We start from the raw sequence: 27,526 nt of genomic DNA on the forward strand, positions 1-27,526 counted from the left end.
TATAAGAACAATAAGAGCCAGGAATTGATGGAGTCATCCCTTTAAGAGCAAATGTTCCAAGGTCTCTCAGTATCGTCACATTTTATACCTTTGGTCTCTGTAGTTATTATTATTTATTATCCCATCTACTGTAGAAGGGACCTTCTCTGTTAATGGCTGAGTAAGGCAATGATCTATGAGTATAGCAAAATTTCCTTTTGGTTGCTACATTCCTTTAGTAGAGTGGCAGTATTTTGTTCTTCTTGTAGGTCTCTGGCCTATCAAATCTCAGGATCTTGGCTACCCAAACAGTGTGAGGGATAAGTTCTATTTCATGGAGTGTGGGCTTTAAATCTAAGCATATATTGGTTACCACTCTCACAAGATTGGTGACACTATTGCATGAAGACATCTTCATGTAGTTCACCCTTGCAGATCAAAGGAAACATATATTTGGGGGTTAATTGAAACACAAAACAGCAGTGTCATGACAGAAGTCACTGTGCTGTAGAGGTATCAACCAGGGTCAAGAAAGAAATGGAAAGATACAGCCTGAAAAATGTTATTGTTAACATTTTTATTTGATTTTCCTTGTTATCACTTGTCACCCAGGTTTTGAGACTCTGGGATATTCAACACCAGCTGTCCATTCAAAGGATAGCTTGTTCTTTACCCAAAAGCCAGGACTTCAGGTGCCTTTTCCACTTTGATGAAACCCATGGACGACTTTTTATCTCCTTCAATAATCAGCTTGCCTTGTTGGCCATAAAAAATGAAGCCAGCCAGAGGGTGAAGAGCCATTTGAAAGCAGTCAGTTGTGTTCTTTACAATTCCCTCCAGAAACAGGTAAAGACACTTTCTTCTTCGCTACTCTGTCTGACAATTCCTCAACATCAATGGTTCCTTTCCCCAATTTAACCACAAACAAAAACAAAGGTAATAATCTTCTGTTGCAAAGAGAAGTCTCCTTGATCCAGAGTATGCATTACATTGATCAATGGATACAACAAGAAAAAATACTTAGATTGTAGTTAGGGATTATGTTGGTTTAGTAAAGTGATGAATGTAGGTTCTTCCATCATGAAGTGAACAAGAACAGCAAGAATAGACACACTAAAATGGATGGGGAAAGAGCATAAGGCCCTGCACAAAGAACTTCAGGCAACCAAAGAATTCTGAAGGTGAAAATTAGTTTTCCCTTGAGAAGAGCATACATTTGGTCAGCTCTTAAACTACATATACTAGTTTCATTATACAGTCTGAGCAAATTATATTTAGGAATATCTATCTATCTATCTATCTATCTATATACACACATTTATATTTAGGAATATATACATATGTATATATGTACATACATGCATGTAGCATATATGCATGTAAATATATTTATATATAAGTATATGTAAATATATAGCCCCATACATATGCATTCAAATATATGAACATATGAGTATATATAAATATAGGCATGTAACAAGATTTTTTTTTAAAGAAAGTTCATGAATTTGAAAGAGCAAAGAGGAGCTTTATAGGAGGGTTTAGAAAAAAGAGACAGAATTTCATGAATTCGTTGTTTCTAATGGCTGAATAGTACTCCATTGTGTAAATATACCACATTTTTTTGTATCTATTCCTCCATTGAGGGACACCTGGGTTCTTTACAGCTTCTGGCTATTATAAATAGGGCTGCTATGAACATAGTAGAGCATGTGTCCTTATTGCATGCCAGGAAATCCTCTGGGTATATGCCCAGGAGAACATCATACTAAGTGAGGCAACCCAGTCTCAAAAAGTCAATCATGGTATGTACTCACTGATAAGTGGATATTAGCCTAGAAACTTGGAATACCCAAGACATAATCCACATAATAAATGATGTCCAAGAAGAATGGAGGAGTGGCCCCTGGTTCTGGAAAGACTCAGTGCAGCAGTATAGGGGAATAACAGAACATGGATATGGGAATGGGTGGATGGGGGAATAGGGGAAGGGAAGAGGGCCTATGGGACTTTCGGGGAGTGGGGGGCCAGAAAAGGGGAAATCATTTGAAATGTAAATAAAAAATATATTGAATAAATAGAAAAATAGGAATATGAAAAAAATAAGAAAAAAAGAAAAAAGAGACAGAAGGCAAAAATGATGCAATTCTATTTTACACTTAAAAATACAATTAAAAAGTACAGTGAAACTAGTACTCTTGCCCAGCACATGGGCAAGAGATGACTGAACTGCCGCAGCATGCTCTTCTGCAGTATGTGTGTCCAGGTGATTCGAAGAGGAATTTCATTTTCTGCCTGTCACAGCAGCAGCACTGATAGAATTATAAAGATTCACACATTTGCGTTAAAGCCAACACAGCCCACAATGTAATCATACCTGTCTTCTTTAGCCTCTAGTTCAGGTTTTGAGCCAAAATGCAGGTGAACCTGGTTATACCATCCCCTTTTATGATCACCACCCTCTTGTATCCCTGTGGAAAGTTCTGAAATATGCATGAAATGTAATTAGCAGAGACCTAATTTTTTTCCCCAGCATATTTTACACCAGTGGCTCAAAGTGGCAGTGTGGAATGTATTCATAAGAAAATGATTCAGTTAAATGGGATTCCACTTGGTATGCAGCACGGGTGTTGTTTGTCTCTCCACCACTTTAATGACATTGCAGCCTTTGCTTATGGGATTGCTACCTGAATCTCAATGAAGCTTGCCTCCTCTGGAGCCTGAGGCCACACAAATCCTAGCCAGGCAAGCTGGTAGCAGGGTCAGCTGTGAGTCTGGTGGAAGAAGCAGGCACTGTGGACATTTAGATTGCTGCCACCCTCAGTTGAGACCCAGCATAGTGGGAGCAGTGCAGAAAGCACACTTCCAGCTTGTGGCCAATTAAACAACAACTCCAACCCATACCTGCTTTTCAAGGCTAGGGATGCTTCTGTCCTGGCTCAGGAATGAGCAGTTCTGATTCTGTGCAAGGGGTGGGAAGCACTTTTTTAGTAATGAGCACTGTGTCATGTCACCATTTCAAATACTCTGTTTTCTGGTTATTCTAGGAGATAAAAGTCCTTGACAAAACAATTCAGTGCGAATTCCATCTGCACAGAAACATTCCCCCGCAAATGTTTTACTGAACTTCTTGAAGGCAACTGGTTAATTTGGCTCCCTGTGGCCACTGAGAGCTGGATGTATTTGTTTCCCAGAGAACACTCTGTTAATTAAGACCTGTAAAGTAAAAACGCTAGGTTTGTGGGTAGATCTTTAAGATCCTGTGTTGATCAGCTTTAAGATGAATCATATCTGGTGAGGAATTCAGTTTGCAGGTCACAGAAAAGTACTGGAATCTTCCACCTGGGGGTTGAAAATAATGCCAAAGTTACACAGACAGGCTACAGAGACAAAGGGACAAGTGCTTGCAAGAGGCTGCAGGCAGCACCTCGGTATAGTCAAGTGCATCTCTATTTGTTGCTATGTTTAACATCAGCAATAACTGAAAACATAAATGCATATCCAAAGCACACAGATATGTGTGTTGCTTCAACCTCTTTTCTTAGCCACTAAGCTAAAGTAAAACATTTAAAGATTACATCGTAGGACTGCATCCTACAGAAGTGCAGAGAAAACGGATTTTGTACAGTCCTATCAGTCTACGGTAGGAAGTTACTATTTTAGAGTGGCTGAGCAAGCAAATATGTCTATTTTGGGGCATGTATCAGGAGTAGGGAACGGAGCAAAGATTAGTAAGTTGTCACTTTTATCTGCCAAGTCCCAGTAGCTCAGGGAGACTGTTCTTTAGGGCAGGCTTGAATTGTACTCTCAGACTGACTTAGGTAGATACTTATCACAAAATGGAAAAATAATAAAAAAAAAAAAAGGATGAAAAACTGAGAGACATTTACAAAGGTCCTTGCAAGCTAGCATGGGAATCTCTAAGAAGAAGACACTTTCCAGCCAGGAGATGCAACAGGAACACGGGTGAAGCTTGGTGTGTACTGTGAATTCACTGGGATCCATTAAGTTTGAGAGTTCTTGTGGAAATCTGGATTGGCTACACTAGCTACAAGGCTTGAAGCTTGCATATGAATGCTGTTCACTGATAATTCCATTTGATCACAAATAAATAAAGCACAGATACAAGGTCAAAAAGAGTTCTCACACTCTGATCTCAATCCTGGGAGACTCAACTAGGGGAATCTGAGATGTCAAGAGCATTTTTCTTGTCAGTCTTTTCACAGATTTACAGTGCCTCTTTTCGGAGGCTATATGATGCATGATGACATAATTGCTCTGGAAGTTAAGGGAATGTATGTTCTTGTGTTTTGTTTTAACAGTTACTACTTTATTTATGCAGTGTAGCAGATACATAGGTTTTACTGATTATAGATGAATGGTATATTGATTGTTCAATGATTTATAAAACTGCAAAGAAATCTCAAGACCAGAAGTTTTGAGAACCATAGGGATACAAAAGTGTGGGTTAGGATGGTGGGTAGAGTACTTGATGTCACTTTCCAAAATGTGTGTCTTAGAGGATCAAGGAATCATGATGCTGCCCTCTCTGGGGGTGCCTTCCTAAGGCTGGCTGCTGATCTCTTCAAAGTAATTTCCTGACTGTAGTTCTAGTTACTGGAAAAATTCTGCTTTGAGGAATCTTGTTTTTTTACTAACTTCTTAGAAGGCCTTAATCCTTTGTTTTAAATGTGTGTCAGGGGATAGATGTTTATAAGTCTGGGATGTAACCATTGGGTCCTACATTCTGTCTCCTTTTGTGTTATCTTTAAGACTCTTGTGTTGTCCAAATTTGACAACAATCTTCTCCTCTATTGTGGTTTTAACATTCTGCCCACATTTCAATGTGATTTCATTCCAGCTGGGCTTCAGAGTGGAAGCCACCTCGGCCTCCAGTAAAAGCAGCTTGGTGTATTTCTGCAAATTTATTTATTTCTGTGTCGACTTTTTTTTTTCTTTTCCCAACTCCTCTCTAAGAGAATGTGCTAAGCCACACAGAGTCTATTAAAAGCACCATATGTCCTCACAGCCAGCCAGAGACCTTATGTGACCTGACAAGGAAGACCCTGGGAAGTCATTTGAAAGGAGTTAGAGTAACTGAAGTAACTCAGTGTGCTGCAGGCAGTTTCCATAGTGTTTGCACAGATTTCTTAAAGGAGGGTTTTCTTAAGAACCCATAATAATAGGAAATTTTAAAATATGTGTTTTAAATGGCATATGAGGTAGAATGGGCAAGATTTCTGCTTCATCATTCTGGCCTGCATCTTAATAATGCAAGTTCATGTGATTTTACAAAAATCACATCAATTGTCTTTTACCATTACTATATTTTAGTCAACTTAGATCTTTAGGTGTTACCGACTTTTGAGATAAATATGTTTACTATTTTATTAAAGTGAATAACCTGTATAAAAGTTTATCTGAAAACACTCCCTGCTAATTATAAGAAACTAAAATAGCGCAGCAAAACTCAACTAAGGAAGGAGTTACTATAGAGGCTTTATCAACAAGATGTTTTTGTTTTTTGTTTGTTTGTTTCAATAGAGCCAGCCTAGGCTTTATTTTGGAAAATACAATTGATTTGGGTTTGGATAGAAGGCAGGTACCATTAGGATATCCCAGAGAGGATACTCCGCCTTAGATTGGCCAGAGGGTTAGGACGACCATCATCAGGTCGTTTGTTTCCTGCACACTGCCATACAGCTTTCTCCCCCACGAGTCCTAAACAGCTGCAGGAGCTCAGACTAGCAACGACTTCAGTGGCCATTCACTTGGGCAGGATATCAGAAGACTTGGACACCAGCTTCCCATCGGAGGTTTCAATCTTCTTCACGACCATGGCATTAGCGCGGCTAAAACTACTGGAGATCCCTACAGAACTGAAACTGGGCTGGAAGGAGCCCATTCTATAGCTTAAGCCAGGATGTGGGAAGCTAGTGAGTGCCCTGTAGGGTGATCTCAGTCCTTCTGGGTAGTCACTGGTGGTCTTCATATGAGTACTCAAGCTTTGCATCCCAGACTCCAGCCTGCTCTCCTTGCCTCCCAGCAGTTTGCAGTAACTGACCATCTCGTTGTTGACGTTCATCAGCTCCTGGTACTACTCGATCATGCCCTGCTTGGCCCATTGCAGGGTAGCCTCCAGCTCAGCCAACTTGGTATTGGCATCCTTAATGGGCATCTTCCTGCGTTGCTTGACATCAGCGATGGCAGCCTCCAGAGTTGCCCTCTGGCCTTTGAAGCTTTCAACCTCCATTTGAAGGCGGTCGATGTTGCGGCTCAACTAGGAAATCTCTGTCTTTGCGCGGTGCGCAGGTCATCCCCATGCCTCCCAGCTAGGTCTGCAATTTCTCCTAGTTATTCTGGTACATGCTTTCAGCCTCAGCCTGGATGCAGTTGGTGATGTCCTCATACTGGCCACAAACGATGATGTTGTCCGTGTCCATGGACAACACCCCAGATGCGTCTGAGATCTGAGACTGCAGCTCACAGATGTCTTCTTCATGGATCTTTGTCAGTCAGCCCGTCAGGCACTTTGTTCTTGTACGCTTCATTCACTTCCTTCTTGATGAGGACAAATTCATTCTCCATCTCTGAACGCTTGTTACTCTCACCCTCATACTTGTTCTTGAAATGCTCCCCCAGGCCTGCATGTTGCTGAGCACTGCCTCCAGTTTGAGGTTCTCCTGGCTCGGGGCTTCTATCTGCCTGCGAAGGTTGTCGATACAGCACTCAAACATGCTGTCCATGTTGCTCCTCGCTGTCTTCTCTTGTAGCAGCAGCAGCAGCAAGATGTCTCTGGCATCTTGTTCTGCTGCTCCAGAAAGAGTACTTTATCAGGGAAGGAGATGATCTTGTTCAGGGATTTAATCTGCTTCTTCTCCCAAGTGAATATATCCTGGATGTTGCAGTCCATCTCCAGCTTCATGGGGTTCAGGAGCTCTGGTTCACTGCGACCCCTGTGATGCCCCCTACACCAGCCCCGCCGGAGCTGCCCAGACCCATGGTGGTGCCCAGGCTTCCCTGGAAGCTGCTACCACTGCCCACCCGGAAAAAAGCTGGAAGAGCCAATGCAGGCACCGGGCACACTCATGTACGAGCAGCTGCGGAAGGCCCAGGGGCCGGAGGGCTCCATCTTGTAGCATTTCTGAGTCACCCGGACGGACATGGTGGGGTGTGGAGTGAAGGTGATGAGCTGAAGACTGAGGTATGAGAGCGAGCTGAGCAGCTGCTCCTAGGCTGTCATCATGTTTTAAAACTACCTTGTGTAAGAGACTATCTCACACAGATGTGGCTGTGTGACCTCATTTTAAATTCAATAATATTTTGGAATATTCTTTAGAACTAAGTCATATTCTCTGTCTCTGTCTCTCCCTCTGTCTCTGTCTCTCCCTCTGTCTCTCTGTCTCTGTCTCTCCCTCTGTCTCTCTCTTTTTCTCTGTCTCTCTGTCTCTGTCTATCTCCCCCCCCCCCCCATGTGTGTGTGTGTGTGTGTGTGTGTGTGTGTGTGTATTTCAAGGCCAGATGTTGACATTTGGTATCTTCTTCCCTGGGACTGGATCTCTCAACCTATAATACATCAATTTGACTGCTTGCAATAAGCAGCCTGATGTGGGAGTCCTTTCTCCTCCTCCAGAGCTCTCCGACTAAAGATAGGTTACCCTGCACACATATCATTTACATGGGTGTTAACCATAGTCCTCATACTTTGATATCTGACATTTCACCTGATAAATCAATTCCCCAGCACCTACCTCATAATATTTTTAAAAGGCATTATAGTATCTCTTGTTTCTTATTTTACTAATCCATTTTCTTTGATGGTTATTTTGCCCTTATAATATTTTTGCATGTAAATATATTCATAGTCATGATTTTATTGCTTAGAGGAAATTCTTGGAAATGGATTTCTAGGTTAAAGGACATCCATTTTTGATAATTAGATACAGAGCCTGCCTCTTGAATTTTCGCATTGTTTACCCTCCAGGAGCACACACACTGATCACATCTACAGTCATTTCAAGGCATCCCTCTGACAAAGGCACTCTGGCTTCCTTCAGTGTTCCCAACAACCTGTTGGTGTCCCTATAAGCTAGCATGGGACATGGGATGTCCAAATTTGCAGAATAGGACTTGTGACTTTATCCAGAGTGGCATGCTTTTGAGGATAAGAATTCAATTTCAACTGAGTTATTTCATTAAATATTGAGCCACGGGCCCTGCCTTCTCTTTTGCGTACCTTTTATTTTGGAGGGGGTGGAGAAGGATTGAATTGTTTGAGAATTTCAGCAGTGTGTTACTTCTCTTGGTAATAGTAAAATTCAGGGCAAAAGTTTAGGTAGAATTGAAGGAATGCTATCTCTACCTTAAAAGACACACCACCGTTATAGTTTTTGTGTTTGGGACCTGAATCAGTAAGATTTCCTTTAAAAAGAACAGGGAAGAACATTAATCACACTATTCTCCTTTGCTGCCTTATTATTAGGCTCCAGGTGGCATGCTTTTTATTAACATAGGTCTTTGTCATTGGTCAGCTCAAAACTGTAGCTGATTATAAAGCAGTCCTGAGGCTGCATGCTCTAATTACATGATAAAGGCTTACTGCCCACTGCAGCCTTACAGGTTGCACCAGGATGGACACACACACACACACACACACACACACAGAAAGAGAGAGAGAGAGAGAGGGAGAGAGAGAGAGAGAGAGAGAGAGAGAGAGAGAGAGAGAGATACGCACACATAGAGACACATATACATGCAGAGAGACAGAGACAGAGGCACATATACAGACATGCACATAGATACACACATACTTGCACACACACAGCTGCATGTTCACATGCACACATACTTATTTTATTGCTTAAGATTGCTAGGAAGGAATAACATGCTTATCAAAGGACAAATATATATATATACACACATACACACATCAGGTTTTTAGTTGAAACAGAAAAGCTCTTCTTTGGGGCAGGCAAGAGGGTTGCCTGTTTTGGAAATGAAATGTTTGCAGAAGTTTTCTCACTAGTAAATTCCCACCAACTCCACCCAGGAGCACAAAGGAGTTCTTCATGGCCCTCCCCACTGGGGCTCCTCCAGAGAAGACCCACATGGTTCTCCATGCCTGAGAGGCAGGAACACCTGGTAATTTTAAGTGTCAATCAAATAGGTAACCAAAATCCCTTGGGGCTGCTATGAGACTGCCCACAACCTGAAAAAAAAGGTCCAGCTCAGAGCCCAACATCCTGTCAGCTCCTGCCACACACACCCAAGAAGCAAAAGAAAGGCCCATAGACTGTGCCAGCAGTAATGGCCTGTACCACCAAGTTCAAGGACTGCAGGGCTCCTCTTTCATGCCCTGAGAAACAGGCTGCAGGCTAGTATGGGGCCCTGGAAGAGAAGCCACAGCTCAGAGAGGCTGGACACCATGTGCTGTGCCACACAAAGGGAACTGAAATTTGAATTATGATCTCACAGAAGAATTCACCTATTTTCTCTCTCTCTCTCTCTCTCTCTCTCTCTCTCTCTCTCTCTCTCTCTCTCTCTGTGTGTGTGTGTGTGTGTGTGTGTGTGTGTGTTGATCTCACATTCCCCTAGCCTCTCAATGAGATCAGCTATCGAAATGGCTGGCCAGCCTCCCCAGCTATCAACCTACCAAGTCCATATGTACCTCACTTTTCCTTCAAATTCTGTCTATTTACATGGAAATGACCCTTCTGGGATTCCCAGACCAAATAGGGAAATGTATGGGTGTGAACACATTTCTGGATAAAACTACAGGGGAGGTAGGCTACATGAGTCATTGTTATGCAAATGAACACACATACAACCACACCAGCATGCATGCGTTATATGCGTGCATATTATTCTATACATTATGGCTTTTAAATGACTATAATAATATATAATATTTAATAATTCTAAGTGTTCCAGAATATACCTTATAGTAAATGCTTTTTGTTGTAGTGGTGATATTGATCTCTTTGGAGTGTTCTCAAAGTTTCTGTGTGTATCCTGTCCACAGGCAGCTTCAGCCAGTGGCTCCTCCCACAACCACATTGCATAGGCTTTGTGTACATCCTGGCTATGATTTGAAGGGCTTTTGCATTGCTATTTCTGTTGCCTGAAATTCTTGCCTGCCAGTTATTTTCATAGCTCATCCTTCATGTCAGTAAATTCTTACCTCAATCTTGAACCCATCTCAAGTACTCTCTGCTTTCATCGGAGCTACATTGCTCTCCGATTCTTACCTAGCATCACTTAAATTCTTTTTCCTATCTTTCTTTATCAACTTTCTTCATTTACTCCAAACTTTTTTTTTTCTCACACAGGTAACAAGTGCATTTCATTATCTTAGGGAAGTCTTAGATATTCAGCCTTGCACACTATAGGTGATCAATGAATTCAAGGAATTAATACAAAAGAGCAAATTGCAAATTAATGTGGGAAGAGGCAACATTTGATAAACAATATTTATAGATGGAGAATGATTGCCTTAAATTATTCGAATATAGTGTGCATGCCAGTTCTCAGCATGCTAGCCTTCCCCTCATCTCCATACTTACTGAGATATGATTCCTAGCGATCCAATGAGAATGAGAATGAAGGAAGTAAGGTGCTTCTCGTTGTGGGTCAAAACCAGCACTGACTAAAGAAATACATTTATAAGCAGCAATTAAATAAAATATCTCCATCCCCTGGTAGTTAATGGCATATGCTGCTATCACTTTTGATTCCTGCTGTTACTTAGACCCCTACTTGGGATGCATATGAAAGATGATTCACTTTGCTTGCTATTTGTGGAATTGCAAGAAGACAATTAGGTGATGTGGATATAGCTTCCAATTTCTTGAAATTGTCTGATTAGCTGTGACAGCCTCAGATGAGAGGCACAGAAAGATCCCATATATTTCTAGACACTTATTATCTCAGGTACATAAAATGGATTTTGTTCTTGTCAGAGCAGGTCTGCTCTGCACAGTGAGGCCCATTTGCATTGGAATGTGGGTATTAGGTGGGGCCACTTCTGTTCTGTGGGTGGAGGGCAAGCCAACATTGACTGCGGCTTGCTTCTGATAAAATAATAAAATACAAGCGGGCTTGAACTGCATAATTAAAGAAATTTTCTGTAATCACAATGGAGCACATCAGTGTGTCGCCAGTATTTATTCTTGGGCTTTATTACTGACAACAATAACTAGCTAAAAATAAATTCCTTAATGCCTCATGGTTAAATTACTTTCCTAATCTGCCAATCGACATTAACCATACTCTTCTTTTATTAAACATGGAATCTTCTCATGTGCATTGCTTTTCGAATGCTCCAACATTGTCCCAAAAGATCAGATTTGAATTAAAGCAGCTGTGTGTTTGTGACATGGTTTGTCTCAATGCACTGCTTTCTTGCAGACAGCAGCAGAAGGCAGATCACCATATAACGGAGTCATACTGACCCTCTGCTATTTTCGCACTTGGTTCAGATTTCATGCAGCATTGCTGAAGGAACAGAGAAAGGCGATGAAAACTGATGACTAGTGGGTCTGAGCTCAACCAGGGGCAGGGGAGGAAGGTTCAAAGCAGCAGGAAGTTGACATTATTGTTGCAAGAACAAATGTCCACCTAGGTGAAAGGGTAGCAGAGCAAGTCTTTTCACATGAATTTTAAAACCGAAGGTTCACGTGTGTATCTGCTGTGGAATAGTCACCTTTTAGTACTGAAGAACAGAGCATGTAGTATCTGTTTAATTTGAATAGGAAAAAATCATAAGGTCCTTCACAAGCTTTAGCCTTTTCTTAAAATGTCACCTTCACACATTTTACTCATGCTTAGAAAAATTTGTGTTTCTTTATATAGAATCTCAAATCCTTAGAATTTATATAACATTGTCTTATACACATTGTATGGCTTTTTAATTAAGTAATTTAAAACAGATGTGTTTACCTGCCCAAAACCTGCATAAGATCTCTCAAATATCCATCATGGTTGGAAGAGAAGCTTATGACAACCCATCCTAGTTGAGGAGATTTAGTTAATAGTTGCTGATGTAGAGTGAGTCATCTTTCCAGTGATCTGGGGACTGGTTAGATATCATCATTGCTCAGTTAAATAAGCCCCCTCCACACTTGTACAGCTTACTCTAATTAAATATAGTACATGCCACACAGACATGTGTGCATCTCTCTCTCTTCATCACACACACACACACACGAGAAGTATAAGACATGACAGCATGATGGGATGGAGACTTGCTTGAAGAATAAGGAGTTCATTAGGAGTAGAAAGGGACTAAAAGAAGTACCAGGGTAAGAGAGTTAATATGATCAAAGCACCTTATATATAAATAAAATCACAAAATAATAAAACAAATAATAATTATGTAAGATATTAATAGACATGACACAATTTGAAATTTCAATGTACATTGAAATCTAGTTTCTAAAATTATAATCATCCCCATTCATTATTGTGGTAGTAGAAAGTTTATATATATATAATTTTTCTTAAATTGATTTGAATCTGAAAGATCAATTAGCCATATAAAATGCAAGCTGAATACAGTTAAGAAGAACAACATTGCTAACTTTTACAGGTTATTTGTAGAAAAACCATATGTTATAGTTATAAATTAACAAATATTAGGTTCTTTAAGTCTTTTTAAAAGGTTTGGCATAGCTGTGATAATTATCTCTACATCACAGATGGGTAAAGTAATGCTTACTCAGGTTAATTAATATACTTGAACTTCATGCCCACCTCCAGATAATTATCTGGCAAAACAATCAAACTTGAGCACATTTGCTGGAGAATCTGGGTCATAAAACAAAATCAAGTGGAAATAGTCATATACTTGTGATGATAAAGTATTGCCACATTTTTCAAAGATACAAGTCATTCAGCTTTGAAGTTTCATTCTACTTTAATAATAATATTTTGTGTAACTTAAGGAATCATTTAATCAGTATTATAATTTCAGAAGACAAGCCTTAAGAGCTCTGTGATCCAGACTATTTTTCTATTCCTTCTGAGATATGAACTTTACCAATGACTTGTCACTTCATTCAAACCCTTCTTCCTTGTCTACCTTGGGAATGACCTGATGAGCCAGGACACTCTTACATGGGTGTTTCTTGTAGGTTCTCTGTGGTCTTGCAAACTTGCTTTGTTCTCCATTCTTCTGTTAGAGGTTCCTTTACAGACAAAAGCCTTTGTAACAGATTTCTCTTTTTAAATAATGATGATTTTTTCTCTCATTTTTTTAATTCATGAATTTTTGGACAATTGAATATATGTTTGTAGTTACTATACTCTTCCTCCTCTTAGCCCCACCCATTCTGTCTGTATTATACTGCTAGCATTCACGCTTCTGCTTATGCCACTTATTACAGCCACAGCTTTTGGGTTTGCTTTGTGAGTAACTTATTTTAACCAGAATTGTCTGTGTTATAACATGTTGGCTACAAACTGAAGACAATGAACTCCCCCTCCCCCTACTTCTAGAATTTATCAGTTTTCAATAAAGTATTAGGGAGAGGTTGAACTTCATGTGAACCCTTCCTCAATTCATAATTGACTATTAATAGACTCAGTCTTGCGAACATCCTGTCCAAATAATCATAGCTGCTGTTAAGTCACATTTCAGGGATAATGTCCTAGCTGATATCAACTCAACACAAGCTAGAATCATGTGACAGGAGGAAACCTAAATTGAAAAAAAAATAAAGTCTCCATAAGTTCATGCTATAGGCCAGCTACTAGGTCATTTTATTAATTAATGATTGATGTGAGTGGTTGCAGTAGGTTGAATAAGAATGGCCTCCATAGCTAATGCATTTGAATGCTCAGTCCCCAGTAGTGGAATTATTTGGAAATGATTAGGAAATTTACACCAAAATGTGGTATATTTGCACAATGGAATACTACTCAGCAATTAAAAACAATGAATTCATGAAATTCTTAGGCAAATGGTTGGAACTGGAAAATATCATCCTAAGTGAGGTAACCCAATCACAAAAGAATACACATGGAATGCGTATTCTGGATATTATGCGTATAAGATAGAATGCGTATAAGTGGATATTAATTAGCCCAGAAGCTCTGATTCTCAAGACACAGTTAGCATATCAAATGATACCCAAGAAGAGGGAAAGAGAGGGCCCTGGTTCTGAAAAGAGTTGATCCAGCATTGTAGGGGAATACCAAGACAGGGAAATGGGAGGGGGGTGATTGGAAAATGGTTGGAGGGAAGAGGGCTTATGAGACCGATGGGGAGTGGGGAACCGGGAAAGGGTAAAGCATTCGGAATGTAAACAAAGAATGTAGAAAATAAAACAAAAAAGAAAAGAAAAAGAAATTTATACCTAAACAATGGAAAGAAGCAGCTGACCCCTGTTGGAGTATAGAAGCCTGAAAGAAGCTGAGAAGGACAGTCCTGTAGGAGGACCAGCAGTTTCATTTAATCAGAACCCCTGAGATCTCTTAAACACTGGACCACCAAACAACTAACATACAGCTGGTGCTGATATGAGGCCCCCAACACACATACAGTAGAGGACTGCTGGGTCTGTGTTCATTCAGAGATGATGCACCTAACCTTCAAGAGACTGGAGGCCCCAGGGTGGGGATGTGGGGACATTCACGTGGAGACAGGGGTGTGGGGAAGAGGTTCAGGATGTGGAACCATTAGAGGGGGAATGAGGCATGGGGTAATAAAATATGGAGTGTAAAAAAATTAATTAATTAATTAATTAGTTAATTGAAAAGAAAAATAAATCAGTAGCCCTTCTTAAAAAAATAGAAAGAAATATGGCCCTGGTGGAGGTGCTGTGTCACTGTCATAGGATAAAGTGGACTTTGGAGTTTAAGAAGTCTATGGCCCAGGGTTCTCTCCCTCCCCCTTCCCTCCGCCCCTCTCTGCTGTCATTCAGGATGTAAAGCTCTGAGTCACTGCTTTATCACCATGCTTGCCTGCTTCCTGTCACGATGATCATTCACTAACCCTCATACTGTCATTTTTATCACATGTAGTCTTGTTCCTGCTCGCATTTGCTGTATTGCTTTCCTCTTCAAGTGAATCTATACATTTGTATTTAACCGTGCTCTTTGTTTGTAGTGACACACAAATAATTGTAACACACACACACACAAGTACACACACACACAAATCTGAGCAAAGAGAAAGAAAAGTAAGGCATAAAAAACAACAGTTCCAGTAACTTATTGAAATTAACTATTTTGATAGTGTCTAGAAGTGCTTCTTTCTTTAATGCTAAATGGAAGTAGATCACAAATAAAAAAGTTCTGTTTTGTTTAGTAAATAATGCCATAGTACCATAACTATGAAGTTTGTCTTTCTAAACTACGTGTGAAAAATTTTATGTTTATGCAGTGGCATTAAGTTAATGCAGAGGCAAAATGGCCCCTAGACACTCAGCTGAATGGTGGGGAAAGGAAACAGATTCCAACCTTCTCTGATAAAGAAGATCATGACTTCATTACTTCAGCACATACCTAGAAATTGCTTAACAAACAGAAGGAAAACAATTCCTAAAATGTCCTTAACTGTTGGGAGAAGTGAAAGTGCACAGTCTAGGTGTTTTTATTGAAATGAAAGTGATGGATCCTGAAACTATATTTAATTTCTCCACTCTGTTATTTTCTCCTAGGTAATCAGCTCTGATGTGGAGTCTACTGTGTCCTTCTGGATGATAGAAACTGGGCAGAAAATCAAACAGTTTGCTGGTTGTCATGGCAATGCTGAGATCAGCACCATGGCCCTGGATGCAAATAAGACCCGGCTTTTGACTGGCAGCACAGATGGGACTGTTAAGGTGTGTCCAAGCTGAAGCTGTTTCTACCCAGATGTGAGGAGGCTGCAACAGTGTGTGGGGAGGCACAGCTAAGACTCGACTTGCTTTTGCCTTTTGGCCTTGCACGACCAGATGAGAGCTAAATAAACCAGCCAATAATGAGGCTGTTAGAATGATGAATAAATGATTTTTTTCTGAATAAATTATTTGTAAAAAAAGACACAGCTAGGCACACTTATTCAGGAAAGGCTTTCTCAGTGCAGGGTTACTCTGGAGAATAAGAGGCCAGAATAATTTTCACGTGCTTCAGCCAACATGGCTAGTTTTCCTTTCTGCCCTTAAATTTATGAAAGGACGAATAGGACAATATAATAAAGGTTTTTAAATGGTACTAATATACTTTTTAAAAAAATGAATACTTAAAAGTAAACATATTGAATAACCTGCATTTTTATTATATGAAAGTAGTGTGGTAGTGAGCTGAGATAATAAAACTATAATCATATTTTTTCCATCCTAAACTAACAGTGCCTTTTTTTAGTTTTCTTATTTTATCACTACCATTTATTTCTTCTGTGAGGAAGATATTTTTCTTTGCATCATGGTCATACATTCATGTAGAGCGAGATATAGCCACCGGAAATGATTCCCATCCGTGACATGCCTCAGTGCCCTGCCATGAAGAGAGCCGTGGTAGTGTTTGGAGATGGCTCGTGACACTGAGGAAACAGTAGTTTCTTGAATGAACTTCACAGGAAATCTTTGTGGATATGTAGAGACACTCTCCAAAGTTAGCTGCAAAAGTACAGGACAAGGCCTGGCTGCTTGTCATCAGCATGTGAAGGGACCTCGGGTGGCTTCGTCATGAAAAATCTCTGGATATCAGTAGAACGTATTTGTGCAGGGCTCCACCAATGGTATATAAACTGGAGATTTTGGTATAGCAAAACCCACCGTACCAAAGAGATCTGGTATAATGTGTGAAAGTCTCTGGTCCCTCTCGTCCTAAAAGATGAGATGAAATAAACGGAAGCTGAAACTAGAAAAGGAATCAGCCAATGTCGCCTTATCCAGTCCTATAGTGTGAAACTGAGGCAGATGTAAAGCTTCTGTAGAGAGTGCAGAGTAAGGCCAACCTTGTAGATATCACAAAAAAAAATGATCCATGAAAAATACTTTATAGAACCAAGAATGGACAGATCTTTTCAATATTTCCTTTTGGGAATTATTTTAGTTGAGTAGAGTGAAACTCATGTTTAGTGGAAAGCAATACGGCATGGACCTAGAGATTAATCAACCCTGGATTCTCTGCAGAAGCCTGCACATTGTAGAGGTGGCTATTTACTTAGTTTGTGGTTAAGAGATGGCTCAGCAGTAAAGAATTATTTCTGTTCTTTCTGAAAACCCGAGTTCAATTCTCAGTAGCTGCATTGTACAGTTCACAGCTGTTTGGAACTCTAGTTCCAGGGAACCTTCTGGCCTCCATGGGTATCTGCACACAGGTGTACATGTACATACAATGATACACATACATATAAACTCATACTAAAATAAATCTTAAAGTGTTGTTAATAACATAATTTCTGAATTTTAACGTTCACTTTAACAGTTTTTTTTTTACTGTTTTTAACAGTCATACAACACAATTGAATTCTGACATCTTCTATACTAGACACATTAATAAATGTTGAATGTCTTTGAGAAATTTTTGTGAAGAAATAAAAGTAAATGATAGTTTGCAATCACATTTATAATTTACAATCTCAAATCAGAAGCCGGGTGATCAAAGAATTAGCAGGATGTTCCATTTATAATGGTTTTGAAGGATCTGAAAGCAAATTAATATTTGAAGCAATGTCTCTGTATACAGATGATACCTCGAAATTAACAGTGTTGCTGGTTTCATGTCCATTTTTTCTAGCCTAGAAGAACTATTGTTGCTGGATAACAGATCCTTGTACATGCTGCTCTGCAGTTTCTGGTTCTGTCCTGAACATTAGTATATATAAATATTCTACATAAATATTGATGTTGATCAAATTCTACAAAAATGTTGATGTTTATCAAATTCTACACAACCTTTAGCTTGAACTAGACACTGTTAAAAGTCATAAACAACTACATATACACACACACACATGCCACACATACACACCACACACACACACACATACACACACCACACCCACACCCACACCGCACACAGCACACACCACACACATACATACACACCACACACACACACACACACACACACACACACACACACACTACACATCTGCAAACACTAAAAGGTCAAATCCATATTTTACAATTGATGGCACTACAACTCAAAGAGCTAAAGCACCTTAGTCAAAGAGAGCTTCAGCAGCTATAAGAGTTTTAGGTGAATATAAACATATGCAGACAATTCATCTCTTTTTCTATCCATAGAAGGTGTTGCTGAGGATGGAAGAAGCGCCATTCACATTACAAGCATGTTCTTTTAACTACAGAACAGTGCTCTTAGTGTGATTTATTTCCTGGTGGTCAAATCATATGATACGACTTAAGGTTGATTCAAAACTTTAGGGTTTATAAACAATACTACAGGGTATGGCTGAAAGGAATCTGTTTCACAAGAATGAACTCATCTGTGACAAAAGTTTTCAAATTTTGAACCATGGAATCAAGGAGCATATTGATTTTAATTTTGATACACAGTGCCAACTTGATTTCTGTATGATATTTGTTAAAATTGTTTCATTTCTCAAGATAGGGGACCATGACCCCTTTGAGAGGGTCAAATGAGCCTTTGATGGGGATTGCCTAAGACCATCTGAAAATACAAATATTTACATTAAGATTCATGATAGTAGCAGAATTGTAGTTATGAAGCAAGAGAGTTAATTTTATGATTGGGGATCATCACCACATGAGGACCTGTAGCAAAGGGCTATAGCATTAGGAAGGTTGACAACCACTGCTTTAGTTCATCATAGCAGGGTTGGCATAGCAACAGGAGAACAAGATGGCTGGTCACATCATCACATCTCCAATCAGGAAGCAAAGAGAGAGGAATATTACAGTATCTTTTCTAATATCACAGTCTATAGGATGGTGTCACCACAATAAGTTTGGGCATTTCTTCCTTGGTTAAATCGTTATAAAAATCTTAACAGACACAAACAGAAGTTTAACTTTTAGATGACTTTAAATTTTATCAGCTTAACAAGATTAATCATTATAGCCTATTCCTTCAACTTAATACCCAAATATATCACTGTGTGTGTGTGTGTTGTATGTGTGTGTGTGTGTTGTGTATGTGTGGTGTATATGTTGTGTATGTGTGGTGTGTGTGTTGTGTATGTGTGGTGTGTGTGTATGTGTCTCTCTGTGTGTGTGTGTTGCTGGTGATCAAATGTAGGATGCTGTGCATGCTAAATGAGTCCTATACCCAGCTTTCTCCCACCACCAAAAATCATAGCACCATCATCCTCTGTCTTAGTTTGGGTTTTATTGCTGTGACAAGACAGCATGACCAAGCGAGTCTTATAAAGGTCACCATTTAATTAGGGCTGGCTTATAGGTTTAGAGATTCAGTCCATCATCATCAAGACAATAAATATTGCCGTGTCCAGGCAGACATAGTGTTGGAAAATAAGCTGAGAGATTTATATCTTGATCTATCTGCATCTGGCAGAATACTAGCTTCCATGTAGCTAGGAGGAGGGTTTCAAAGCCCACCGCAGCAATGACATACTTCCTCCAGCAAGGCCACACCTACTTCAACAAGGCCACACCTCCTAATAATGCCACTCCCTATTCCAAGCATTTTCAAATCACCTCATCCTCAATGGCTCATGCATAACTCATAATAAAACATGCATTCGGTCTATCTGTAACATATAGCTGTTATACTGTGCCATAGAGATCCCACAGATTTGCATCTGCAGGGTCAACTTCCTCACTTTAGCAATCAATATATAGGATGAGATGTTGGGGTGGACCAAATCAAAGCCCTGGATCTGGGCCTGGGTGGTAGCTGAGTAGGTTAGACCACTGGCTCTCCTGCACTTACACCACCAGGTCAAGCTTTCCAGCACTGTCCCAGCTAGTTCTCTCAGTACTGCATCTGGCAAGGGGTGGGGAAACCTCTTCTGTTCTCCTGCTCTCAGGCCAATTTGCCTGCACATGCACCTCAAGGGTCACCTCTACTGTCCTGCCCAGGAACACTCTCCTGATTGCTGACACAGGTGAGGGGCAGGGACAGCTCTTCTGCTATCATGACTCTGAGGGCTAGAAAGAATGTCAAAGTCATTTTGATTTGCATTTCCGTCATGGCTTAAGGTTTTAACATTTTTCTTCCAGTGTTTCTCAGTCATGAGAGATTGCACTGCTGAGAATTCTCTGTTGAGATCAGTATTCCAATTTTCAGTTGCATTATTTAGTTTGTCAATGTCAAGTTTCTTGAGTTCTTTATATATATTGGTTCTCAGCTCTTTTGCCAAGTATGGGTTCCTGAAGATCTTTCTTATTCTCTAGGCTGCCACTTTGTCTTTTGGGCAGTGTCCTTTGCACTACAGAATATTCAGGTTCATGAGGTCCCATTTATTAATTGTTGAACTTAGTGTCTGTGCAATTGGTGTTCTATTCAAGAAGTTTTCTCTTATACCAGTGCTTTCAACGCTCTTCCCCACTTTCTCTTCAATCAGACTTATTATTTCTGGTTTTATGTTGAGATCTGTGATCCACTTGAAACTTAGATTTTATATGGGTTGATAGATATTGATATATTTGTATTCTTCTACATTCAGACATCTAGTTAGATCAGTCCTATTTCATGAAGATGCTTTCTTTTTTCCATTGTATAATTCTGTTTTCTTTTAAAAACTCAAGTATCCATAGGATTTACTTCTGGGTTTTTTCATTTGATTTCACTGATAAACCTGTATGTTTTAATGCCAATACCATGTGATCTTTATTACTATTGCTATATAGTACAGTATATACAGTATTTAAAGTATAGGTTTAAATCAGAGATGATAATACTTCCAGAAGATCTTTTGTTATACAGGATTACTTTACCTATCCTGGGTTTTTTTTTTCCTCTGTATTAAGTTGAGTATTTTTCTTTCAAGATCTAGAAAGAAATGTGTTGGAATTTTGATGAGGATATGTTGAATCTTTTGGTAAAATCGTTATTTCTATAGTTTCTCTTACTGATAACATGAGCAAAGAAGATCTTTTCGTCTTCTGTTATCTTCTTCAATTTTTTCTTCAAAGATTTGAAGTTTTTGTTATACAAGTGCTTCACTTTTTGGATTAGAATCTCACAGCCAACCATTGAGCTGATCATGGGGTTCCCAATGGAGGAGTTAAAGAAAGAACTGAAGGAGCTGTAGGGGTTTGAAACCCCATAGGAAGAACAACAATATCCAACCAGAGTTCCCAGGGTCTCAACCACCAACCAAGGAATACACATGGAGGGACCTATGGCTCCAGCTGCATATGTATCAGAGGATGGCCTTGTTGGGCATCAGTGGGAGGAGAGGCCCTTCGTCCTGTGAAGGCTTGATGGCCCAGTGTAGGGGAATTTGAGGGTGGGGAGGTGGGAGTTGGTGGGTGGGTGGAGGCATACCCTCATAGAAGCAGGAGGAAGAGGGATGGGATAGGGGGTTTCTGTGGGGGTGGGAATCAGAGAAGGGGATAACATTTGAAATACAAAAAATAAAATAAAATATCCAATTAAAAATGACTAAGCATAAAAATAATTACCTCAATATACTCTACATTAAGTGTAGGTATTATTTTGAAGGGTGCTGTTTTCTGATTTTTTTCTCATCCTGATTATCATTTGTATATAGGCTACACTCCTATATAGGATTCTGAATTAATCTTGTATCCTGTTGCTTTGCTGAAGGTGTTTATCTGCAGTAAGAGTTCCCCAGTTGAACTTCTGGCATTGTTTATGTTTACTATCATATCATCTGCAAATAGTAATACTTTGACTTCTTTCTTTCTGATTTGGATCCCCTTCTTCTCTTTCAGTTGTCTTATTGCTCCGGCTAGCACTTCAAGAAATACATATGAAGAAATAGATATGAAGGCAGTGGACAACCTTGTCTTATTCCTATTTTTAGTGGAATTGCTTTGAGTTTCTCTCAATTTCTCTCCACAATTACATCTAAATTTGATGTTGGCAATAGACTTGCTGTAAATTTCCTTTATTATATTTAGGTATTTCCCTTCCCTGATCTCTCCAAGACTATTTATCAGGAAGGTGTGTTTAGTTAAAGGCCTTTTAATCATGTGCTTTTTTGGGTTTATTTATACAGTGTGTAACATAGATTTTCATAATTTGACCTATCCCATCATTTCTGGGATGAAGCCTACTTGATCACTTTGGATGATTCTTTTGATGTGTTCTCAGATTTGCTTTGAAATATTTTTGCATCAATATTTATGTGGGAAATTTGTAATTCTTTTTCTTTGTTGAATATTTATATGGTTTGTGTATCAGGGTGACCGTGGCCTCATAAAATGAGTTCAGCAATGATGCTTCTGTTTCTATTTTGTGGAACATCTTGAGGATGATTGAAATTAGCTGTTCTTTGAAAATCTGGTAGGATTCTAAATTCTGTACTAAAATCATCTGTTTCTGTTTTTTGTTTGTTTTTCTTTTAATGACTGCTTCTATTTGCTTAGGGACTATAGGTCTATTTAAAATTATCATGATTTAACTTTGGTAATGGTATCTATTGAGGAAAATTTCCATTTCTTTTCGTTTTCCAGTTTTCAGGAATACATGTTTTTAAAATATGACCTAATAATTTCTTCATTTCCTTGGTGTCTGTTATTATGTTCCCCTTTTATTTCTTAGTTTGAAAATTTGGGTATTATCCAAATTTCTCTGCTTTTTAGTTACTTCAGATAAGGGTTTGTCTATCAACGAACCAATTTTTTTTTTTTACATTGGGTATTGTACTTTTTGTTTCTATTTTAGTGATTTTAGCCTTCGGTTTGATTATTTCCTGCTTTCTACTCCTCTTGGGGTATAGTTGCTCCTTCTTTTTTTTTTTTTCTGAGACAGGGTTTCTCTGTATAGCCCTGGCTATCCTGGAACTCACTCTGTAGATCAGGCTGGCCTTGAACTCAGAAATCCGCCTGCCTCTGCCTCCCAAGTCCTGGGATTATCGGCATGCGCCCAGCTGCTCCTTTTTTAAAATCTAGAATTTTCAGTTATTTTTTTAAGTTACTTGTATGAGATCCCTTTAATTTCTTTATGAAGTCCATTAGTGCAATAAACTTTTCTTTTAGGATCATTTTCATTGTGCCCCACTAGTTTGAATGTGTTATGGATTCATTTTCATTGAATTCAAGGAAGTCTTTAATTTTTTCATTTTTTCATTTCTCTCTTGACACTATAGTCATTCGGTAGATAGTAGTTCAGTTTCTAAAAGCTTGGAGGCTTCTTGTTATTTTTATTGTTATTGAAATCCAACTTTAATATGTGTTGGTCTGATAAAAGGATCATTTCAATTTTCTTGTATCTTTTGAGACTTGCTTTGTGACCAATTTTGTGGTCAGTTTTGGAGATTATTCCATGAGTTGCGCAGAAGAAGGTCTATTCTTTTGTGTTTGGATGAAATGTTCTGTAATGGTTATGGTCAGTTGAGTCATAGTATCTGTTAGCATAATATCTGATGTGTGGTTTACGTTTTCATAATTTTATTTTTTTTTTAAATTTTGTTGCCTTTATTCCAGTAGGGTGTCTCTGTTTTAGTTGGGTGCTGGACTTAGTACTGGACAAATGCTTGGCATTTGGTCCAGAAGGTGGCCTCCTCTGAAATTGTGAGGTTGTATATGAGGATGAGAAAAGAGTGGGGATTGGGGATAGGAGGCAGGGTACCAAGAGAGCAAAGGAATTCTGTAGGTAGACCACATATCTGGGGATTTTGATGGCTGGTGTGGTCTCTGGACGATCAGGAAGTCTCAGTTAGCCTGTTTTTCTGGTTATCTTGGCCTACATATGTTCTTCTGAATTTGGTTACCTGAACTTGTTCTTCTGAGTGGTGTGGACTGCTGTGGTCTGCTCCAGGGCAGGGGAAGACTGATGGAGTTGGGGGCTTGTCCTAACATAGTGGAAGGTAGGGTGGGAAGTAGAATGGGTCTTTGGGAAGCAAACCTAGGAGGTGGCACTGTTGTGTCATCAAGTGGGTTTCTTTACCTGTTCTGACTGGTATGGCTTCTGAATGTTAACAAGTTGTAGGTCTTGTCTTGATGCACCTCCCCACTCTTTTTTTCTTGGCTTTTTGAGACAAGGTTCCTCTGTGTGGCTCTGGCTATCCTGGAGAATTCTTTGTAGACCAGGCTGGTATTGAATTCACAGAGAACCTGGTCCCTCTGCCTCCCAAATGCTGGGACTAAAGGTCCCTCTGCCTCCCATGCCTGGCTGTACTTTTTCTACTACTCTTATGGAGAATATTATTTGTTTCTTTAATGGTATTAATCTCTTAATAATTATGCTACTTTCTTTAATACTGCCTTCTTTGCAACTTTAAATTCACTGAAACCCCTTTCTTCTTTGACCATTTTTCATACTGCTTTGATCTACTTGCTGCTGTCTCATGGGTGAACAAGATGAGAACAAAAGCAGTATCCATATCATAGACTGAATGTTTTGTTCTGCCAAACAAATTACTCCATTACCTTTGTGTTGAAAATAGATATTTTTCCCATTATATATTGTGATCATGGTTCTCCCTTCCTCATCTCTTTCCCGATCCTCTGAGTTCCTGCTCATACAACTCCATACCTGTTTTTTCTCTATTTTTAGAAAATAAGCAGGTATGCAAACAAACTAGAATTAAATACACCAATAATACCAACAACAAAGTAAACAAACCAAAATCAAAGGAAAAGCAGAATCACATACCTATGCAGGCACATATGCCCACACAGAAGGAAGCTAGTCATTTATTGCTTTTAAAACTCAGCTCCACTGAGTACTGAGAACAAGAATAAGTTTGAGATTCTTTGCCAGAGTATAACTTGAATGTCTTCTAGTCCAGTTCACTATAGACTTTCCGTTTCTCTCTAATAGCTCATGACCTTTTAGGCCACATTTTTTTTTCATCCTGCAAATCTCCAGCAACAACCAATTAAGTTTTTAAGGTATTCTAGAGCTTCAGAATCCTGCAGCTCCAAACTTATCCACAGCTCTTCCACAAACCAACTCCAAAGGCTTATTGACCATATGATCATAACAGTAGGAGACCTATCTCTTGGAACAAATTTTTTGTATTAGCTGCTTTTATGTTGCTGTGATAAAATACCCAAAATAAGCAATTTAAGGAAAGGTTTACTTTGGTAATTGGTGGTTTGATGGACAGTTCATTTTGGTGGAGAAGCCTGAAGATCATAAAATTGGAATTGTAGTCAGGAAGCAGAGTCTGATCATTGCCAAGGTAGCATCCATATTCTTTTCTCCTTTTGATTCAGTCTGGGATCTCAGCCTATGGAATGAGCTGCTCACTTTCAGAATGGGTCTTTTCATGAGTTAATTCTTTTTAAAAACACCTTTAGACTAAACATGCAGAGATTTGTCTCCTAAGTAGTTTTAAATCTCACAAAATTGACAGTTGAGATAAACTACTACAGACTGTAACAGCCACATTTAACAAATGCTTCCCATTATACTGTTTTGTTTTAAACATTGAAGATATTTTTATGTTTCCATATTAGTGTTGACATTTTTATTTTTCTCTTAAAGGTATGGGACTTTAACGGATATTGTCACCATACTCTTAATGTTGGGCAAGATGGAGTTGTGGAAATTTCACAGATCCTAGTTCTTAAGAAGACCATCCTGGTTGTGGGCTGGGAGAGGTATGAAATGCTTATGTAAAATGTCAGAAAAGAAAAGTGTTTTTTATTTAAATCAAAATATAAAAGGAGAGCAAGGAAGTCTCATTTGGTTAGAAATCATTAACTTCTTGGTAGCTTAGGTAGGTGAGTTGGAACTGAATAAATGCTTCATGAATAAAATATGATATAATTACCCAGCTTGGGTGACTAGAAGAACCCTTTGAGACTTTCTCCTGGGTTTGAAATTTTATTTTTATTTTATTTTATTTTAAAAGGTTTATTTTAAAAGGTTTTAAAATTTTATTTTAAAAGGTTTTAAAATTTTATTTTAAAAGGTTTTATTTTTTTATTTTAAAAGGTGTCAATAAATATGCAATGGTATCTTAAGTTTCCAAGTCTCTCCTATATTGTAAATTGAGCAACCTCTTAGTATTATAGATTACATCCACCAGTTGTACAGGATATCTTCTCTTTTTCCCTTCAACAAACCAATTTTGAAGGCCTGTAAGCCATATGATTAGGTTCATCATCGCAGGAGCTCTATTCCCTGGTACAGGAGCAAACTGGTTTCCTGACACCTATGCCAGCACCTTCTTCAGTCACTGTGGAAATGTACCTCAGATGGCACACTGTCTCTTCCAGAGGAACATTTCTTCCATGACATTATCAGGATAACCATTTTTCGAAATTAGGAAAAAAATTTGCTTCCTTTTACTTTTGTAGAGAAAGCAAAGTAGCCAGGTTCTACTTTCCTGTATAAATAGCAAGAAAATAAAGAATGCTGTGTTTTGAGCATTTACCTCATACAATTTTGATAATTCACAAAATGTTACTGTAATAGGTAATTTTCCTGATATTGCTTGTCATATAATCATAACTTTTGTCATCTGAACCTAGAATTCAGACAGTTTCAGTACCTAGAAAATCAGCAGTGTATATTGGGTGTTTTTTTTTTTTTTAATCATAGGAAAGTCTCATTTTTAAATCTTGAAATGATTATTTGTGGACAAACAGTGTTTTCAAGGACAAGTTGATGATAAAAAAAGTATAGTTCAGATCATTCCACTTGATATTAAGGACAATTTAATCTTAAAGGACAAGACTGGGGACAATCTTTATCCATTACCAACTTACAACCTCAGTAGACTGAGGCTTTCTACAGTGAGGCCATGGTTATGAAAAAAATATGTCTTTAATTCCATGGCATGATATCTACTTTATCCAATTTACAATATGGATATAAAAAAGAAATTAGAAAATTAATCAATGTAAGACAAAATTTCTAGATAGCATTTCTTTATATTTTTTGATAGTCATAGTTAGAAATTAGCACTAATGATAATATTTCTGATTGCTTACATGACAAAATTTAAACTATTTTATGTGTCAAACTGTTAAAAAATGATCTAAAGAAACATTGTATATTCTGATATATGTTGGTGGAGTGTTAGTGCCTATGAACTGAGAGAAGATTTAGAAAGACCAGAACCAAATAAAATTAGTACTTTTATGTCTTCCTCTCTGCTTTTTTCATCTTTCTCAAATTTGTCGGCCTTGAGTTCTTTATCTGGAGCTTGCATTAATGAATTATCAGTTGTGTTATGCAACATTTATAGATGCAGAGTTAGAAAATAGACTTACTTAAAGACATTTTGTTAGGATAGATTTTTCATGAACCAGACACACTCATTACTATTAAGAGGCTTTTAGCGTACAAAGTCACACAGCAACTACTTGGTATATCTGAGGAAGTATGGCCCATGAAGCCAGCCAGTATGCTACAGTAATTAGAGAAATAAAGATTGACACTTAATTATTGAGCTTTCTGCTAAATCCAGACAATGCCTATTAGGTTAAGCTGAGGCCTTAACTTCAGGCTCTGTCTAAATACAGAG

At 38.7% G+C, this 27,526-nt stretch overlaps 1 protein-coding gene and 1 pseudogene across 1 annotated transcript in view; one reads left to right on the top strand and one right to left on the bottom strand.

The window, feature by feature from the left end:
* Wdr49 (WD repeat domain 49) overlaps positions 1 to 27,526 on the top strand; it is a 162,167-nt gene that overhangs the window by 42,786 nt on the left and 91,855 nt on the right. The window contains exons 3-5 of the mRNA XM_052180351.1: positions 592 to 825; positions 15,639 to 15,803; positions 25,537 to 25,652. Of these exons, the coding sequence (XP_052036311.1) occupies positions 592 to 825; positions 15,639 to 15,803; positions 25,537 to 25,652 (515 nt within the window). The remainder of the gene's footprint in view (positions 1 to 591; positions 826 to 15,638; positions 15,804 to 25,536; positions 25,653 to 27,526) is intronic.
* Positions 5,747 to 7,144, bottom strand: LOC127683257 (keratin, type II cytoskeletal 8-like; annotated as a pseudogene).

Source organism: Apodemus sylvaticus, chromosome 4 (genome assembly GCF_947179515.1).
Source record: "Apodemus sylvaticus chromosome 4, mApoSyl1.1, whole genome shotgun sequence".
In the NCBI taxonomy this organism is placed as follows: Eukaryota; Metazoa; Chordata; class Mammalia; order Rodentia; family Muridae; genus Apodemus; species Apodemus sylvaticus.